Here is an 18,609-nt window from a genome sequence, read left to right on the forward strand (position 1 = left end):
ATTCGTAGTTTAGGCTTAACACAATGTTACACAGTGACAGATCTTCATCCGCCGTCACACAACTTTTCGAGCGGGAAATTTGAAATTGTACATTTTTAAATTCAATTGTTTTACTAATGCGTAAAAACATTGAATTCTAAACGGTTCTCACAATAAGAATTCTTTTCAGTACAATCCGCGATTAACTAAATTTAATTTAAAGGTTCTGAAAAGCAAGAAAAAAATAAAATTCAAATTCGCATGTTATTTCCCTATGTTCAGCAATCCGCGGAACACCCGGAACACTAATGTAGTATGTAATTCGTTAAAAAAAAATCAATTAACCGTGGTTTTCATTTATCCATGCGACCCTTGCCCTCCATTACTCCGGATAATCGAGGTTCCACTGTACTTGAAGTATTTATTTTCAAGATTTGCATTTTGCTGCGATTGTAGAAAAAATGTTGTTTCCTACTCGTGCGAAATTAATGTTATGACGTTCGTCTAGGACGTAAAATTTCACCATTTTGCACCTTGTTGCAAAAATAGATAAATCGTCTTTTGTCAATGTGAGTGGAATTAAACCAAAGTCAGCATGTAAATAGAGGGTAAACCCGAATAACGTGCAAAGTTTTTAACCATAATATCAGACACCCCAAATAATTCTGCAAAAACATAATCGAAATTCGAATAGGGCAAAACCCCTTCAAATTATCCGTTATTCGACGCTTATGGCACAGAATTCAACAACTGTTTTCTAAAGATTTCTAAAAACCGTTTACACTCGCTCTTATCATGCTTGTTTAACTTTTACTTAGAATCTGGTTTTCAAAAATTATCTATTACGAAAAATTAATTTGAAATAAATTGGACCTTCAAAAGGGCCTTATACCGATTGGTTTGTAAGGTGGTAAGGCGACTTTTTCCCAACCGCTTTGTAGATAAAACCGAAATATTAATTACTAGAAACGAAATAATTAAAAAGTTACCTGTAGTTGTTACGAAAATTGATCAAATGCCTTCCATTTAACAATCCAACTCAGTTTCACCCATAAATAAAACACTTTTTAAAACTTTAAGTTCATCACAACACTTTTAAAAAAAACAGACATAGAATAAAAAAATCTAACCCAAAATAATCCAAATTTGAACAATGCAGTACTGTAAAATGCGTGTTTCTCTGACGGAAACTCCCATAAAGACATTTTTTGCCACTTTATTAGCGTTTTTATTCCCAACGTTTCGTGACCCAAAATTTGACCATTATGTCTTGTATGTATTGGGGTAGAAATATTTGCACTTTATTCGGGTCCACCCTGTATGGTTTCGAGCACTAATATTCTGGTCCAACTGAGCCGGATAAAAAAATGCACACAACCTCGTAAACCCGTGAGACTCACGCCGTAAAATCAAAATTATGCAGTTGTAAATAATATCCAGCAATGGGTGAAAAAGATCGTAAGCTCGGTTAGAGCGAAAATTTTATTTTACGATGAAATTTCACACTTCGACATAAAGCGCGTTTTTATTTATTTGTGTTTAGATAGATGTTGCATATCTATAAAATTTTAAACAGAAATTTTAGTAACTCGAGAGCTCCGCAATATTGATGTGAGTGTTTTTTCATTTTCGATGTGGAAAATCGGAGAGAATTTGTCTCAGCAGGATTCAGTTGTGGAAAAAAGAGACTCGATTAGAGCAGTGCGTTAGTTGTAACTAATTACACGGCATTGGTGTTCTCGCACCCCGACGTGTACGAATTACGTCGATTTGATCGACTCAGTCGGCAATAATCGAAATTTGTTTCCTGCCCCAACGATGTTAACAATGCGGACAATTACCGTGGCATTCGCTTTCGCCCTACGACTAGTCCCAATAATTAGAGAAGTTTGCGCTGCCTTCGCCAAGTCAAAAGCGAAACACGACCCAACATCTGAAAAGGACGTAAAACTTCGGACATAAAATAAATATAACAAGCTGTCGTAGCGAAAGAACGTTTTTACTCCAACTTTTTTACAAGTTAGTAATTACTTTGACCTGTAATTAATCACTTGAAATTTTAACCATAGTAAACTAATTGGAAAGCGAGCCTCTCGCCGCAAAGTTGCCTCGCGAAAAATGAATTAATTTCCACGCTGGAATTCCGGCAGGTTTTAAGCCCTCCAATTAGCAGAATGCTGCCGTACGAATTAATACGATTAAAATTGACAAAGTTCGTTTCACTGGGAAACACGACGCGTCGAAAACGCCCACGAAATTAACTTCGCTTCTTATTCGACACCTCGTAAATAATTCAAGTTGATGGTACCCGAAACCATTGTCTCACGATGAGGTTTTTACCTGTTGGATTAACCAACGGAGAGATGAGGGGATGCTGTGAGAACCCAGTGCCCTCTGACCTCAACCCCGGTCATTCCGGCTCTGTTCACCCCTTTGGGACCCGAGGGCTGGCGCCGCTCGAAAAAATCCGCGGAATCGGGGACTTTAAAAGGAGGCGCACTTTTTCAAGCGAAAAACGCAAAGATCAATAGCAGAACTTGAAAGAAAACTCGTTCGCCGTCCGCAAATTGATTCTATCTAATTGATGCGGGAAAATCACTATGAATGGAATTTTTTCTTTTGATCCTCATCGTCCTTGATCCACATTTGCCATAAAACTGGTTTGGGAGGTCCTTTCGAAGTTCGCATGTTCGCATAAACACATGTTGTGTCAACGTCAATCGCACGGTTTCCTCCCCTCGGGACCAGCGATTACTGATAATAATCAAACACCCGATTATTATCGGAAAATGGAGCCCCTTTCGACCTAAACGACTACAATTCCGTAAATTGTCTATAATTAAGAGTCCCTTTCGTGAAGCAACAAGAAGCGCGTGACGTAAACACAGTTATTACAAGTCTGTTTTTATCTCTGGGTGGCGGGAAATGCGCCCCATATTATTAAACCTGAATCCGACAAGATTCATTATATCTAATCCGGTTATCTGGACCAGCTGACGTCACAGGGTGACCACCTTCCGATTTATCCCTCTTTGATCCGCGTAGTTAGTCGAAAGTTTGCTAGTCTCGCACATGATACCAAAGTGCAATTTAGTTAGTGTAAATGTGACCGATTTTCACTTTCCTAACGAGATGAACCACTGGTGGAACTATTACCATTACCATTTCCAGCAGGTATCCCTTTCATTTTAAATAAAAATTTCAATAACGACGCACAAGCTCGGCAACGCCTAATGTCTTGTTTATTTTAATGTAAAATGAAGCGGAGTTAATTAAGCGAAAAAATTTCATTGAAGTCTCGTTATGTGTACAGACGCAGCAGACTTCATCAAACAAAACAAGTGGGAGCGCTACGAGTCCGCAGGCGAAAGTTACCACCACCACCCCATCAACGTCCCCGGCCGCCACAACCGCCCCCAACAAACCAGAACCCAAGCCCGTCGAATGCAACCTCTGTCACAGAAAATTCAAGAACATACCCGCCCTCAATGGGCACATGCGACTGCATGGGGGCTACTTCAAAAAGGTACAAATAAAACCAAATAAAATGTCCCCACAAAGTCCCAGTTTCATCCGTTTGTGCAGTAATCCTTCCGCAATAACACGTTGTTGATTCACCTTTATCTTTGTAGGACGCGGAAAACAAAAAATGCGAAAAAAAGGACGCCGGGGGCCCTCCGTTGCAAACCGCGAGCGTGAGCGTGCGCGCCCTCATCGAAGAGAAAATAATAAACAAACGCATCACCAACCCCCAAACGTCGTCGGCGGCGTCTTCTTCGACAGAAGAGCCGCAGCAGAAATCGACGGCTCCGCCTTTGTTCCCCTTAACTGTGCATTCCTCTGCGAACAGCTCCAGCGACCTGGACACGAAAATCACCTCTTTCGTCGTACCGGCGCCTCCTCAACAGACGGCGGAGAAAGCACGAAGACATTCCGATGCCGAGGCATTCAACGTATCCAGGACTTCGACAACACAGCAAAAAGCAGAAGCTCTGGCAGATCTCATCCTGAAGAGAGACAAAGTCTCTGTTAAACGTACTACCTCTGATCCTGGACAATCCTCGCAGATCATACAGTTTCAATCGGCGGATTCCTTCACGTTAACGGGAGTTACGTATCAAGAAGATGGCGAGTACTTATCGCCGAGTTTGCAAGATGAAGTCTTCACGCAAGTGCAAGACACGATGCTGTTGCAAGGCGTGGATCCGCACCAGCTCGCGTCGATACAGTTCCAAACGGACACGTTGTTGCAGGATCAGAATGATCAGCAGCTGCAGGATATCGCGTTAGAGGACTACACTAATCTGCAGGAAGCGGTAGTGCAGAGTCCGTCGTACCAATCGGGACACTCTGTTAACCAAGAGCTGCAAGCGGTGTTGGATTCGCCGCTTCCAGAGAGTTTAGCGGAATTTAGCACGTTTCACTCGACGACAAATTTGGATATACCTTCTCCAGGTTACCAGACGCAGTCACCGGCGCAGTTCACCGGGTCTCCGCACACCTCCCTCACGGCGCAGTCACCTTTACAGAGTCCTCTCATCCGACATGACTCTCCAGGTTTCGCCTATCCAACACCTCCAGCAAGTCATGAAGGCCAAAGTCCGTGCTTCGCCCAAAGCACCCTCCTTCCCATGGTCTCTCCAAAGCAAAACGAGTTCGGACAAGTCGTGGAGCGCGGTGTTGACGAACCACCACAAGCTTCGAGTCCTTTATCTGCGGCTTTCTTTACATCCACGATGTCGAGCTCCGCCGCTGTTGAAGAGGCTCTAGAAGAGGTCCTTCCTGGAGAAAGCATTCCGACTGATGACATCTATCCTTTGACGAATTCTCCTCCTCCTCAGTCACCTCTTTCGGTGGGGTTGACGCCTGTCCCGTCGCCACTTTCGAATATTGTGACAACTTCCCCGTCGCCGCACCCGTCAACTACGTTCACACCCTCCCCCAGTACCGTTACCTTCCCCATGTCTCCTCATTACACCCTTCAGTCGCAAATGATGCCCAACTCTGAAGACCCTTTACTATCGAGCAGTCCTAAAGACTTCGCTACGCGAAAGAAGTTCGAGTTCAACGGTGTTCCTCTTCGTGTCATCAGCAACAACGGACTTCTTGACCTTAACAGTTCCAACTTTGCCGGGATTCTAGTCGATGCTAATGGTGAGATAAAATTCATTCAGACTGGAGGAAACACCTTCCACGCTAAGAACTTCCTGTTGGCGAACACCCTGATTTCACAACAAGGGGATGAAAAGAACGCCGCCCAGAAACAACCAAAGGTGCTCAAAATTCCAACGAAACAAATCATTGCAAGGCCTAAGCAGATAAACGATTTGAAGAGAGAAGAAAACAACGACGTGTTTCTTAGTCCGACAACGTAAGTTTGTGTTTGGAGATAAAGACGTTCTAATTGTTATTTCAGGATACCGGCAAGTCCTGTGAGGACGTCACGGAAACGGCCTAGAAGCGAACCGTTGCAGCTTCCAGTTTTGCACCAATCTAAGTTGAGGGCGACACGGAGTAAACCTCAGGGGTTTGCTCCTTACACACCCCAGCCGATTTTGAACCCCCAGAGACCCGGAACGGGGCTGTACGCCAACATCAAGATAAAAACAGGTAAAGATTAAAATCTCCGTGTTAAACGCCAGCAAAAGGGGTGGTTTCAGAGGAAGAAACAAGTTGGAACACTGACCCCACGCCAGAGACGGACTCTACGCCCCACATCAACGTGGGTCCCCAGTTTCAATGCACGATACCTCCTTTTACGTCGGCTCCTAACAGGACGAATCCTGAGCCAACTTACGAGGACCTCCTCTGGGACCCCGGCATAAGCGGCTGCACAGACAGTGAAGGTAATCACGAAAATGGCATCTCCAAATTTCTCTAAGCCGACCTGCTCCAAACTCTTGGTTTGGATCTGAGCGGCTTCTTAATCGGCTCATTGACACTTTAGTTTTTGCTTGTTGTTTGAGCCACACTGTGGCGATTTCAACAGGTAGATATGTGTTAGCATTGAATATGTGCAGTTGACATGTACTTGGATTTCGCGTGCTGCGCTGCAGTTCCCGGTGGAGGGAGGAACAAGGAGTACGCCATGCATCTCTTGCACATGTGTGGCGGAAACATACACGTAAGTCACGAAAAGATTGTCTCGAGAAAGTTACTAATAATGAATTTCAGGATGCGATGTTGAAGTTGATGCAACCCGCCCCCATCCTCCCTTCAGACCACCCTCTCTTGTGCTACCAGTACAACGAGAGCGACAAGTGGACGTCGACGGAAACTGACGTCTTCCATAAAGCGTTACTGAAGCACGACAAGGATTTCCGCAGCATTGCTCAAGAGGTACGGAGGGTAGAGGTGAGGCATGGTAACTTCTTGGTTTTTGCAGATCGGGACGAAGAACGTCAAGCAGTGTATACAGTTCTATTACGTTTGGAAGAAGGTGTGTCTCGACGAGTACCGGAAGCTCAAGTACCTGCGAGAGCGGAGACACAACCATAAAGGTGCAGAGTCGGACGTGGAGGAGAAACCGTATCCTGATGCCAAACTTTTAGGGGTAAGATGGTGGTTAGGGGATCTTCTTATTAAATTCCGTGTTAGATTGTAGATAGTGGTTCCCCAATGCCTGTCCCGGAGACAAGGAGTTTTATATGCGAATTCGCAGACTGCTCAGCTGTAAGTACGACCAGTTGTGTGGTTTTTTCGTCAATTTGTTTTTGTAGAGTTTTAACTCTCGCGCCGCCCTCAACGGGCACATACGAATCCACGGCGGTACCGCCAGAAATTCCCCGACGCCGTCTGCAAACGCAGACAAGCGCACTTCCTCAGTAAGTTCTACCGTATGTCATCCCGACTCAACAGAAGATTACCCCTGTAAGATATGCGGGAAGTAAGTGTACTCCATTCAACATAGCATAGATAAGGTAAATGATCGGTGTGTTGCGTCCTCTGCTTACGTGCTAACACTATCGTTCTTACTACAACATCCAGTGAGCGGACTAAGGTATCTTTTTTTTTACCTTCGAGTCGTTCGACTCGGGGCCAACTTTTTATACTTTCAGTTAATGTGTATTTTTTGTTCAGTTGGACGTTTTTGGTTTTGGCATGGGTCATTTCAGTTGTTTCTATGCAAACTTCTTTGCTACTGGAGTTACTATAGATTCTTAATAGTGAGACAAATTTATATTAGAAAACATGTGAAACTTTGCACGTGAGCATGTCACAACAAACATTCGACAAGGACCGATCATCATACACTCTTTGTCACTGCTGTTTTTTTCCACACTGCAGGAACACGCGCACTGGTCCACACAAAACTCCACAAGTACACTCAACATTTTTATTGTCCATTTTCCGGCGTGGAATTCGTTATGCAACTTTGGTAGATAAGCGCGCCTCCGGCCGGTCAATTGTGAAGTCGTTTTTCTTCATTTCCGCCAAATCTCGTGTGCTCCACTTGGCAAAAGTTGTAACAGAGATAAGTTTGAAGAGGCAGTTTTCGTAGACCAGTGCGCTTGACAAGTTAGATTATTCGTGTTCTAAGCGTGCATTTTCCTGTTTAACAGAGTCTTTACAAAGATCAAGAGCCGGAGTGCCCACATGAAATCGCATCGACCACCGGATGCAGAACCCGTAAAACGCAGAGAAAAAGAAGCACATCCTTCGTGTACAAGTTTTGAACTTTCCGTGCCAAGCCCGTTTAATACTTAGTACTAGAGAAAAAAACCAAATCAAACTGTAAAATCGAAATCAAAAACAGGTAAAGGGCAATCAAAAGTTTTCATTTCGAAGAGTCAGATCGAAGAGCAGATTTATTATTACGTACTACAAAAGACATGTAAATTATTCAAGAGATTAGAGAATTGTAGGTAAAAGAAATATAGATAGAGTAGTTGTACAAATTGCAATCCACATATTAACAGAGATTTATATTTAATATTGATAGGGGTTGTGTGCGTTACATTGTCGTAACGTTAGTGCCTTTTCGAATGTCGAGTGAGACACTAAAGTCCGCGACGTCGCGGACTCTTTCAGTACCATCTGGTATATTGAACTAGTGCTCAGAAGTTCAACTTGCACGTCTCGGTTTCCTTCAGTAAGTTCTCACGAGCAATAGATCTGAACTCAACTAAATAATCAAATATCATAATGGCCATAATATAGCGTGAACTATACGTATTAGCGGCGACGCCAGCGCCCTCTCCGCCCCCGACTCAAGTCGTATGTCGTGTATTTGCTCAAACGTTCACTTTATTACTTAGTTCGACTTAGTGTTGATTTTCGTTAGCACAACCTGTGTGAATGTCTCCATAAAATGTGCCACTCAGCCGGCCGAGAGAGGGCGCCCGAGTCGCGCACTTTTTTAAAAGTTGGTACTATTTGGTACTATTTAACTCTGTGTTGTGATCTTTTTAAAAGTCTATTACTATGAATCTATTTATAATACTTAATGAATATTTGTACATGTTATTGTATGTATGATATTAGAGTTAAATTAGGGTCGGCGCGTCGCCAGGGGAAGTCCCGGCCTTTTCCAGTAAAAAAATGACAATCCACTTCATTTTATTCGTATTTATGTATCGGTGTTTTTTGAGTGTCTGCAAGACGTTAAACATAGGTTAAGTCGCTTTTCATCCATTATATATCGAACTCACTGTTGGATGTTTTGAGAGAAAAAAAAATCAAATGTTGTATGTTTTACTTGCTCATGAGATGTAGGTTTAGGTGTGTTCGGGCTCCTCTGGCAGGGGCACGACCATCAGACTGAGCCACTTGGTGGTAGTCTAGGTATCAGGTGCTCAGACCTATCAATTAATTGTTGTTAAATTAATGTACCTACCTTGAATTGACAGGCATTTGCTGTTGACACAAATTTTTCAATAGAGTAGCGATTGTTTTTTTCTGACAGCGCCCATATCACCCCCTTCTTTCAACAACTCTCTGATCTGATGACGGCCTAAGTCGATTTTTACTTGTGATATACTGTTAAATGTTGAAATGTCTGTCAGTTCGTCTAGATGATGATCACCCTGTATATGTGACTTGACACTAGATCTTTTCAGTGTGATTCGAGAACAATCATTCATGTAAAATAAACCTAAAATTGCTGTGGTCTTTCAAGAGAAAAACTATAATATAATATACAAAACCTGACTGTCCAGCAACGTTTTGTGACTGCTTTGCAGTTGTTTTAGTTCGAAATCAAACTAGTATGAATGTGTGCCTGTATAATACTTTCATTTGTGCCAACATTGGATATCATAGTTGAGCTTAGCAAAGTGTCATGTAACATATTTTAGTATAAAATGCTTGTATATTTGTAAATAGGCTAATATTTACCCCTTTCCGCAGCGACATCTGCCAACAATCCCACTTCATCCGTTCTTTTCCACGATTTGCGTTTTGATTCTTGGCACATGTCGTGTTTTGTAAATGTTTGAGGTTTTATTGATAGATTTTTGCCAAATTGTTTGACCCCATTGCATCGCCATTTGTAGAGGGGACGTGTAGTATGCAATAAGCTATACATAAGAAAATTTACTCTGTGTATTACAAATTTTATCGCTACTTTCCGTTTCGGCCGACGCGCCGCCATTGGATTCCAGTGGCGTGCCGTATATTTGACACCGCTTCGTTTTGGAGATTAAACAGGAAGCCGTTCCCTATCCGTACCTGACATTTTACATTTTTCATTCATTGTTATATATCCATTTCGGTACTAACTGTATTAACCTGTTGTGTTGTTTCCTTAGAGTTGAGTGCGTTTAATACAAAATAAAAACAGAGTATTCCCCAATTTTAAAATAAGATGATAAATTCGTGTAATATTTTACATTTATGATGTCTCAAGATGTTGTGCTCATTTTATATCAACAAATGTAAATCTTTAATCAAATGTCAATACTTGTAGCTCAAACTTTTTATATTTTTTTCAATCCGAATAATACAATCTGTAGATTTTTATGACCACGTGTGTCATGACAGTGTGTTCAAATTTGAGATTTTTTGCAGTTGTATTTTTGTACCTCCAAATTTTTATTTTCCCTCATCAATTTCTAGACAATCCCTTCGGTCAAATGAAACTATAACTGCAACGAAACCTCAATGTTGTAAAAAAAAAGTAGAAAATACTCTACATGCGTTTGTAACTGTAATCCAGTTTTCTATCTTGTGTTATATAATATTAATAATTGTTTTGTTTGACTGTTTTTAAAAAAAAGATATTTGTTGTTAAATTCTGTCCAAATATTTCCAAACGTATGTTTAAAAAAAGTGTATATGTATATACTTGTATTATTGTATGCACAATAAAATATGGCGTTGTAATTATACCAGGCTGTCCCAAAACAAAAACAACTCAACACTTTAACACTTTATTTAACTACAGATCTATTCTCTATCCGCGGGCGCCGCTTGCAGACTTTTCAAAGCCATCTGTAGCGCTCCGTCCCTCGTCTTGTTACCCCCTATAAACCCAGTGGCGTGACAAAACATACACCCTGGAATACCCGCAATATCCGTCAACTGGTCATCACGAACGCCCCTCCACTCCTTGTGCAAAAACACCCTGTAAAAACGTAACACCAAGTCGGTAACGCAGAAATCTACACGAACCTGCAAACGAAACTGTCGGGCTGAATAGGAATTCCCTGGACTCGCCAAGAATCCCCCTTATCGTGGAAAATAACGAATTTAAGTTGATCCTGGATTCCCAGTTCCTCCTCCAAAGCCATGAGATGGTCCTTCCAAGGACACCGCTCCTCTAAAAATATTACTTCCCCGGAGCTGTGGATTTTTTGGCGGTTTTCGATGGAAGATCGTACGATTTGGCGCGCTGGCCACCAAATGGTTGCGGCCTGTAAACGTACCTAATTTCAAGCCCCAGCGCTTCCAAAGCGATTTTATGCTTAAACAAAAATAATCTAATCCTACCTCGATAACGCGCTCCCTGAATTCAGTCCCTGCAAGGTTCATAGCCTTCTTGAACAGCCCATCAGTGGATTCTGGTTCTGGAGAGTTCCACTCCGGATTAAGTCTATGGATTCTGGCACTTAAGTTAGTGTTAATACGGTAGCGAGGTTTTCCTTCAGGATACATGGGGACCCCATTATCAATAGCATCCAATTCTTCTACAAAGCCTTCATAAATATGCACAAAAATATTTTCTAAACATTTAGCTGGCACAGGATGCCCATCTTGTTGCAAAATCTCTCTAATAACGTCTTCACCAAAGTGTGCGTACACTAAACCGGCGGAACTTAACCTAAAACCGGCGATCATCAATTGTTTCTAGAAACGTCAAATTTAAATACACCTACTTGATTGAAAACTTTTTGAAAACATCAGGACGAACAGTAGACAAAGTCTCCTCAAAACTCCTTTGGTGGTGGTCATAGCGGTGCGTTTTGCGGCTATAAACACCCCCGACATCCACAACAACATCACATGTATCTAAAATCTACCCCAAACAATGTTTATAACAATATTTTTTCTACCTACATTGTAGTCTCTGGTTCGCACAATTTCGGCCTCTTTGTATTCAGGAAGTTGCTTGAGTAAATAACAAGCTAAAGCTTCATCGCAGTGAAAAACTCCGTTATGAGTTCCAATTCGTTTCAATAGTTTTGGCAGTTTAGTGTCTGTCGCCATTGCCGCAAAACTGAAAGAAGATTGTGGTGATTTGGGGAAGAATTAGGGCACAAGGTGAGCCATACGAACCCATTCCACACTTTCGAGGCGAGGGAAGTGGTAAAGCGACACGCTTTCGCGGTTAAAGGCAGTAAATCCATGCATAACCTTAAATTTCTGACGTGCTTGTTTGACAGGTACAGAGCGCATGCGTGGGGACAAACAAAAACGCGGTTTTTTTTACATCTAACAGTTACATTAACTTTTCTATATATAAAGGACGCCTTCTTAAAAATCTGCACAATTTTTTGTTTTTATTAATTTACGAAAGAATAGTAACCATAGAGCTATAAATAAAAGAAAGTCGGAGATTACTGGTTGCCTACATTGTACAGAAACTACTGAAGATCTCAAAATAGAAATAAAATTCATTTATTACATTTATTGCTACAAACGGTACCTTAGCGTAGAGAAATAAATAATTATAAAAAGAGACCCTCTACCTCGTATAACTAACATGGTTAAAAGAGCTACAAGATGTTAGGACTATACAGGAAAAATAAATAATAAATATACAAAGTAGAATACAAATTTACAAAACAACATTAAAACACTTCCTTCCGGAAACTAAACCCATACTGATCACATTTGACTCTAATAATCCTGGCGAGCTGGGGGGGTCCACAATAGAACACCGTTACTTTACCTTTCTTTTGGTCTAGAATTTGTTTGAACACTTTATCCCAGTTTGGACGGCCGGCATTAGTCCTGGTTTTCAACCCAGTAATCAAGTCTCTCTTTTCCTGTTAACAATAATGAGAATTTCATATTAATCGCATTTTTTTACCTTCTCGTGAAGAAGATCCAGCGCTAACTGGAGCCCCACGGCCTTCATATCGGTCTTCTGCAACGCGCTGGTGATGTACATGTGCATTTCGAGGAACCGTTCCATGGCGCCCCCCAACTCCGCTTGTTCAATCTCCAGCTGCGATAATAAGTTAACAAACCACTCAAAAGACCGTTGGTTTCTGTTAATCCAGAAGAAATCCACTTTTCGGAGGTTCATAACAGTCGCGGGGATCTCGCTAGCCCATGAGAATTTACATTTCGGACAACAGTGGCGAGCTTTCCAGTATCTGTGCATGATGGACTGAAGAATGGAGGCAAAAGGAGTCACTCCGATTCCCGTGGCTATCAGCACGGCGTGTTGAGCCCGGAAAATGTGGCTAGAAGGTGCTCCGTACGGTCCATCGAGGTAGATCTACACGACAAGTTATTAGTCGTGGTCACAACACGAAGAACGGGTTAGTCACAGCAGAAAAAGTTAGTCAAGCCACCACACCACATTAAAATCACCTCAGTCCCTGCCCCCACCGGCATTTCAAGTAAAATTCGATGTCTAAGCTCCTCGTCACTATCATTAGGAGTTGCTTTCTCAAAAATGGGCTACTAACCAAAAAAGCGATAAATCACCGAAACCGAGCTTTGTGGTAATTACCTCTAGAGGTTTTCCCACGGGATAGTTCACGGGTTTTACTGAAGTAGTCCCGGGAGAGAAGTCGGTCCGGAAACCTGCTCTTCCTTCCTCCGCTTGTCTCTCGGGAGACGAAGAGAAGCTAAGAGCGCTAACTTGACGGCCTTTAAGAGATTATCAGTTTGTACCACGCAACAATGCGACACTTACCGACGGAGCCTAAAGAGCTATTGGAATCTCGCTGCTCGCAGTTTTCCAAGCTGGGAGTTTTAAACGCGATGATCGTAGGTTTGTTGCGCATATACCTGAAGCTCTGAGCCAACGACTTGTTCTGAGGGCTCAAATACGCGAGACCCAGTGACTGAAGGCGGGCCCGTCGAATTTGACACTCATCGAAACTCTTCTCTGATTCAGATCTCATGTACTCTCGTAAACTGCAATACTTTCTATATCTCTCGATTTTTACAACTCTAAAGACTTACACTAGAAGCCTCTCTCGCTTTTTGGCTTTTGTTTGGATGTCCGGCATCGACAACGACTTTTCCAACGGAGCTTTATCTGAGAAAAGTAGCCGATGGAGTTTCTTCTCAGTTGTTAACCTCTTCGGTTTATTTGCGTAGGGGCTAAGATCCGTGTTGCTGCAAGAGGCGCGGTTGAAATCACTCTCCGCTAACTTTTTGTGGTTTTCGTCTTGGAAGGAGTCGTTGGAGAAGCCCACGAGCTGTACTCCAGGCTTGCGGTTGGTGTCTCGGTTCGACAACGTCCTGGTGATGGTTGCTTGCAGCTTTCTCAAAGGGTTCTGATTGTTGTTGTCTATGCTACCATTAGAGTGACGCTTCTTCGTAGTTTGAGCTCCAAGAGGAGGAATTTCCCCGTTGTGGAGTTTCTCCTGTTCGCGCTCGAAGTACTCATAGAGACGGTTTGTCCACTGGCCGACCGCTCTGATGTGCAACCACATGTAATCTGCAAAGAAGAGTTAGAACGTGGAGTTCAACCATGAAGTTCGCACCTTCTTGCTCCGGAGCACTGCTTATGGTAAATGGATGCCACTCGTACTTTGCGATTGCTGGAATATTTACAAACACGTAGTCTCCAGGATGGAAGTCGAACTGAATGGGTCTTTTGATGACCAAATGGGTTACTTTAGACGGAAGTAGAAGACCGGAACTGATGTAAGTTTTTCCGCGCTCTGTCTTCATCCACACGAGCCTCATGATGCGTTCAATGGCGTAGATGCACCCAGGAAAAATAAACCATTTCCAGAAGTTCGGACCGTGGAAGATTAAGATGATCCAAAACGGAACGTACAGCAAGTGCGTCCAGTAGAAGATCTACAGGCTTGACTTAGTACCGCTCGATCAATGAAGAAATCTTACCTCGAAGCAACCACCTCTGCGCACGAAGGCTTGGGAGCAAACAAACATCACTAAGATGATGAAAAGAAGGGCAAAACCGCTCGGGTTTGCAATTCCGGGCACCAGTCCAAACTTATGAGGGACCATTGTGAACAACCACTCATTCGTGGTGAACTTTCCGTGGTTAAGAATGAAGTTACAAAGATGCATGATTGTGTGTCCGAGTCCGAAGACGAAGATGCAGATTCCCGTGAGCTTATGAAAGTAGATGTGTTGATCTAGAGGAAGAATGGAACTAAATCCTCGAGTTCTGAGGAAGGTGATGCATTGCCGCAGCATCAAAACCAAGACGAACATACAGTTGAAGTTGAGGCATTGACCACAAGCTTTTGCTATGATCATGAACCAGTTATTGGTGAGGAGACAAAACTCTATGGCTCTCGAAACAAAGAGAATGGTGTTCACAGTGAGGAAAGCCGCCAGGAAAATCAAATACACGTAGTTATTCTTAACGTACGGTTTACTAAGTTGGTACGGTTTCATCGATAACAGTTTCCTAACGAAAGAATCAGGAGGATTCTTCGGCTTTGGCGGCACCAGCCATCGATCGATACTACAACTCGTATTATAAACCTGCTTTGCATATTTCACCATTTACCTGATTGATAGGTTCTCCAGAAGCCCCCCGTGCTTCTCCAGCTGGTTTTTGAGCGCTTCGTAAGTGATAGCCCCCCTGTTGTTCATGTCAGCGTCTTCGAACATTGCCACTGTCAAGTCATCGATTTGTTCCTCGCTAAACTGCATTCCATTTTCCTCCATACATGCTCGCATGACATGCTGGAGTTCCTTGTGCTGAATTAACCCGTCCCCTGAAATCTTCATTGAATTTTGGAGAGAAATAGAAAGGAAACTGACCATCGAGATCGTAAACTTTGAAGAGGAAGCGGATTTTGTCGTCGGGGGTCTGACCGGCGAATTGGTGCATCGAGTCTAAGAACTCCTGAAGAGAGATTGAGCCCGAGTTGTCTTTGTCGAAGATTTGAAAGACGCGCTCCGTGAAGAAGGGCTACAAAAGAACTAGAGTTAGGGGAAGATGGTAAAATTGGAGGTTACGTTTTTAGAAATGACGATTTTTTTGAAGTCTTCGCGGCGGATTTCCTTCTCGTTCCCGACTGTCTGTCTGAAAAGTTGCTCCAGGCGGTCTAAGCTGCCTTTGTCGAAGCCTGTTCGGGGCCTGAAAGACATCGGCATTATGTGGTAAATTTATGAGACTTTGCGAATGATAAGCGCTATTATATTCTGATATTTATTGCTGTTTGTTGATAGTTTTCATTCGCGGGAAATTTGATTTTTGGTGGATTTTGGCTCACCTCGTGTTGGTGATGGTCGCGAGAAACTCCATGATGTCCCCCGAAGTGACAAATCCGGTATTATCGCGATCTATTAACCTAAATAATTTATCTACAATCTGGAAAAAAGTTAAGTTGCATTTTCCTCGTCCTCCCAACTCACTCCTTTCGCGTTGAAAATCTGATGGAACTGCTCCACATGTATGGGCTCGTCGCCACAAAGACAAAATGCCACACTCTCGAGCTGTTCCGCGAAATCTATCTGTTTCTCATCTCTACAAAAGAATGTTAATGGACATCTCCACAAGAAGCAATCTTACGTGAGCCTTTGTTTAAGGAACTCGATCCAGTTCTCTTGCAGCAAACTCTGGTCACGATCCTGATCAAAGAGCTTAAAAAGCTGCTCCAGGAGATCCTGAAACAAACCGAAATTCCCATCATTGCCATAAAGTCACATTTTTGTCATTAACATAGCCTTGGGCGTCGCCAATAAATTGAAATCTCGGCTCGTTTTCCTCCGAGATTAGAAAGCGGAGCGATTGACCTCCGACCCGAGCCAACAGGTGTTTTATTAATAATCTCGATCTGTGAGCATGACGAAAAAATTATCGTCCCGCAAGAAAAAGAGCAAAAAGAGACGTGGAGTTGGTCTTAGGCGATTTATGATTGATTATTTGGTATCATCTCAATCACGAAACAAAGCCACGAGAGCGTGCTATTAATCACTCACCGAAATTTATGGGTGAACTCGATAATAACAGTGCGGTAAATTATTTTGACGCACGGATTTTTGCTGGGACGAAGGAGTGGAGTTCTGATATCAGTTTACCCGTGCGAATTGACCTCTGTCTCTTCGCGTCTAAGCGGATAATTTCCTCCATTACGAAAATAAGAGAACGAAGACTTCTTACACAACATAATTACGCCTAGACGGAAGGTTTATACCTCTTGTTCTTCTATTATCAAATAGTTTAACGGATTAACGCGATTATGCTAATTTGATGGCACCTTTAGGGCGCTGTCTCTACCATTTCCGGAGGACAGAAAATCTCTACAAAACGATAAATTCCATAAATTCCAGAGGAATGTTATTCGACTCTGATGGTTCCTTTGCGTGCCCATCAGTGTCCCCCTTAATGTTAATTTAATAACAATCCTCCGAAGAAGATTAATGGAGCCGCGGGGAGTCCCCGCATCTTTGCGAATCGACACTTATATTTAACGACAATGTACCGCCATTTGTTAGGGACATTTCATGTTGTTGCAACGTTAAATGGTCACTACACGCCGTAAATTAAGCCGGCACGATCGCAGTGGGCGGAATATGTACTTTACACACAGTTATTGTCTTTGACGGGTACTTTCATCTTCCGATGGGCCTAGGGGAAGCGTGCCTAAACAATCCTCATTTTCGTTTTTCTTCGAAAAACGGGTACCACTTAACTGTGGTACCGTCCCATCACCAGTGGGGTAATTAACCACTTTCACCAGTACCATTGGCCGCCCCCCTTCGTGACCGCCACACACCAAACCAGTCACAGTCTACCATGAAGGCTACTGCTGATTTATTTCTTGAGTTTTCGTAATCGTCGCACCCATTTCTGCAGTCGTATGAAATTTTGATAGACACCACCACCCTCTTTGCGTGCTCGCAATGGTCTTCTGGAAGCTGTTGCACGTTTGATGATAATGATATCACGTGGTGTGAAATTTATAATGAGATCAGTCGTCGTAAATCATTCGTTTATTGCATTTATTCCGTGAGATAGATGGAACTTCGTGCCGGAATGAATGCAAGAAATAGAAATGTAATAAAAGATGATGGAATGCGATATAAAGATGTCGGAAGATGGAAATTTTTCCGGAAAATGAAACAGGTGGAATGGTGAGAGTAAATCACAGGTTATGGGCTATATTTTATGGGTATTCTACAGGTGTCCCAAAAATGCGGTCTTCCCAATTGACATGTGAACTTGCTCCAATGAGAATTCCTGTCCATCACTTGTCTCGTCCAATCAGAAGACGGTCCAGCTCGTCCGAGGTGTCACTCAATAAACCGTCAAAAAACGAATTAGCATACGATTTGTTCCATCAAAGTCGGACCGTGTAATCTCACCTCGTTAATTACAGAAACCGTCAAATTTGCATACATCCATGCCTGGAATTTCTGTCATCGGTGACAGTTCCCGTTATTCTGTCTGTGGACAATGTAAACCCCGATAAGTAATAATTAAAACCGCTATTACAGCCGATTACAAGTGATAGTAATTAATGCGATTCTATCAGATAATAATTAGTTTACGGATAGTTGTTTCCTGTCAAAGGTATTAAAGGATAATTTACGAGCCCAGTCCTGTATGGGCTCCGTATCAATATTTTATTGTATTAGTCTGGTCCAGTAACAAGTAACGATAATTTATAATCCGAATCTATATGTAAATTCGAAAATAAGAAAAGTGAGCGGATTATTTATGCACTGATAAAATTAACATACCCACTTTAATGTTCTGACTTTGGACCAGACTGTATTTCTTATTGTCATGTTGAGCAAATATAGAAAGACTGTTAGCCCTAAGCACGTCTTTTATGTTGCAGGCAGTACCATATTAATAAATTTCAACCGAACCAGCCTCTACTCTTTGATTTATTAAGGAATCCGTGCCAAACAGACTGTTCATAAATTTATGTTTTCTGTTATGAATGAGGAAAGTGGGTGGTAATCGCTCGGAGAATCAACGAGCCATTTCGCGTTACATTATTACAATTACAAGCTCGAGAAGACGGTTTTATGGGCGCTGTTTAATAAATTGTTGTTTTCTTGTCTAGC

General features: G+C 42.4%; 3 protein-coding genes across 8 annotated transcripts in view; 1 reads left to right on the forward strand and 2 right to left on the reverse strand.

Moving 5' to 3' along the window:
* The window catches only part of LOC148181583 (uncharacterized), a 108,419-nt gene extending 98,114 nt beyond the window's left edge, over nt 1-10,305 (forward strand). For 2 of the 4 annotated variants that reach the window (XM_088050072.1, XM_088050069.1), the window contains exons 9-18: nt 3,293-3,505; nt 3,612-5,350; nt 5,396-5,589; nt 5,640-5,825; nt 6,000-6,103; nt 6,154-6,318; nt 6,365-6,532; nt 6,577-6,651; nt 6,699-6,865; nt 7,542-10,305. In XM_088050072.1, the coding sequence (XP_087906198.1) occupies nt 3,293-3,505; nt 3,612-5,350; nt 5,396-5,589; nt 5,640-5,825; nt 6,000-6,103; nt 6,154-6,318; nt 6,365-6,532; nt 6,577-6,651; nt 6,699-6,865; nt 7,542-7,686 (3,156 nt within the window). In that variant the 3' untranslated portion in view covers nt 7,687-10,305. Of the gene's footprint in view, nt 1-3,292; nt 3,506-3,611; nt 5,351-5,395; nt 5,590-5,639; nt 5,826-5,999; nt 6,104-6,153; nt 6,319-6,364; nt 6,533-6,576; nt 6,652-6,698; nt 6,900-7,541 lie in introns of all 4 variants that reach the window. The other 2 variants (XM_088050070.1, XM_088050071.1) reach the window with 2 other exon arrangements.
* Nucleotides 10,306-10,335: 30 nt separating this feature from the next.
* On the reverse strand, nt 10,336-11,849 carry LOC148181590 (MYG1 protein). Of its 2 annotated transcripts, none has more exons than XM_088050075.1 (6): nt 11,695-11,849; nt 11,476-11,635; nt 11,295-11,434; nt 10,909-11,239; nt 10,591-10,832; nt 10,336-10,543 (listed from the first exon to the last, which is right to left on the reverse strand). In XM_088050075.1, the coding sequence occupies exons 1-6, from the start codon at nt 11,763-11,765 to the stop codon at nt 10,366-10,368; spliced, it is 1,122 nt and encodes a 373-aa protein (XP_087906201.1). In that variant the 5' UTR covers nt 11,766-11,849; the 3' UTR covers nt 10,336-10,365. The 2 variants fall into 2 exon arrangements, with proteins under 2 accessions (XP_087906201.1, XP_087906203.1); XM_088050077.1 differs by having other exon boundaries at nt 11,691-11,775.
* Nucleotides 11,850-11,935: 86 nt separating this feature from the next.
* Nucleotides 11,936-18,609, reverse strand: part of Nox (NADPH oxidase) — a 54,009-nt gene continuing 47,335 nt past the window's right edge. The window contains exons 2-15 of one of the 2 annotated variants that reach the window (XM_088050073.1): nt 16,103-16,197; nt 15,946-16,057; nt 15,804-15,901; nt 15,547-15,667; nt 15,349-15,499; nt 15,092-15,302; nt 14,455-15,046; nt 14,088-14,409; nt 13,561-14,041; nt 13,289-13,512; nt 13,103-13,242; nt 12,961-13,050; nt 12,452-12,865; nt 11,936-12,407 (exon numbers count right to left, since the gene is read on the reverse strand). In XM_088050073.1, the coding sequence (XP_087906199.1) occupies nt 12,210-12,407; nt 12,452-12,865; nt 12,961-13,050; nt 13,103-13,242; nt 13,289-13,512; nt 13,561-14,041; nt 14,088-14,409; nt 14,455-15,046; nt 15,092-15,302; nt 15,349-15,499; nt 15,547-15,667; nt 15,804-15,901; nt 15,946-16,057; nt 16,103-16,197 (3,249 nt within the window). In that variant the 3' untranslated portion in view covers nt 11,936-12,209. The remainder of the gene's footprint in view (nt 12,408-12,451; nt 12,866-12,960; nt 13,051-13,102; nt 13,243-13,288; nt 13,513-13,560; nt 14,042-14,087; nt 14,410-14,454; nt 15,047-15,091; nt 15,303-15,348; nt 15,500-15,546; nt 15,668-15,803; nt 15,902-15,945; nt 16,058-16,102; nt 16,198-18,609) is intronic. The other variant, XM_088050074.1, reaches the window with a different exon arrangement.

Source organism: Gnatocerus cornutus, chromosome 1 (genome assembly GCF_029298725.1).
Source record: "Gnatocerus cornutus isolate USDA-ARS CGAHR chromosome 1, icGnaCorn1.1, whole genome shotgun sequence".
NCBI lineage: Eukaryota > Metazoa > Arthropoda > Insecta > Coleoptera > Tenebrionidae > Gnatocerus > Gnatocerus cornutus.

Coding starts and splice junctions, on each gene's coding strand:
- LOC148181590 (XM_088050075.1), bottom strand. CDS start 11,765: ATGGATTTACTGCCTTTAACCGCGAAAGCGTGTCGCTTTACCACTTCC. Junction 11,636..11,694: donor GCCTCGAAAGTGTGGAATGG/GTTCGTATGGCT, acceptor ATCTTCTTTCAG/TTTTGCGGCAATGGCGACAG. Junction 10,544..10,590: donor CCCGACAGTTTCGTTTGCAG/GTTCGTGTAGAT, acceptor ACGTTTTTACAG/GGTGTTTTTGCACAAGGAGT.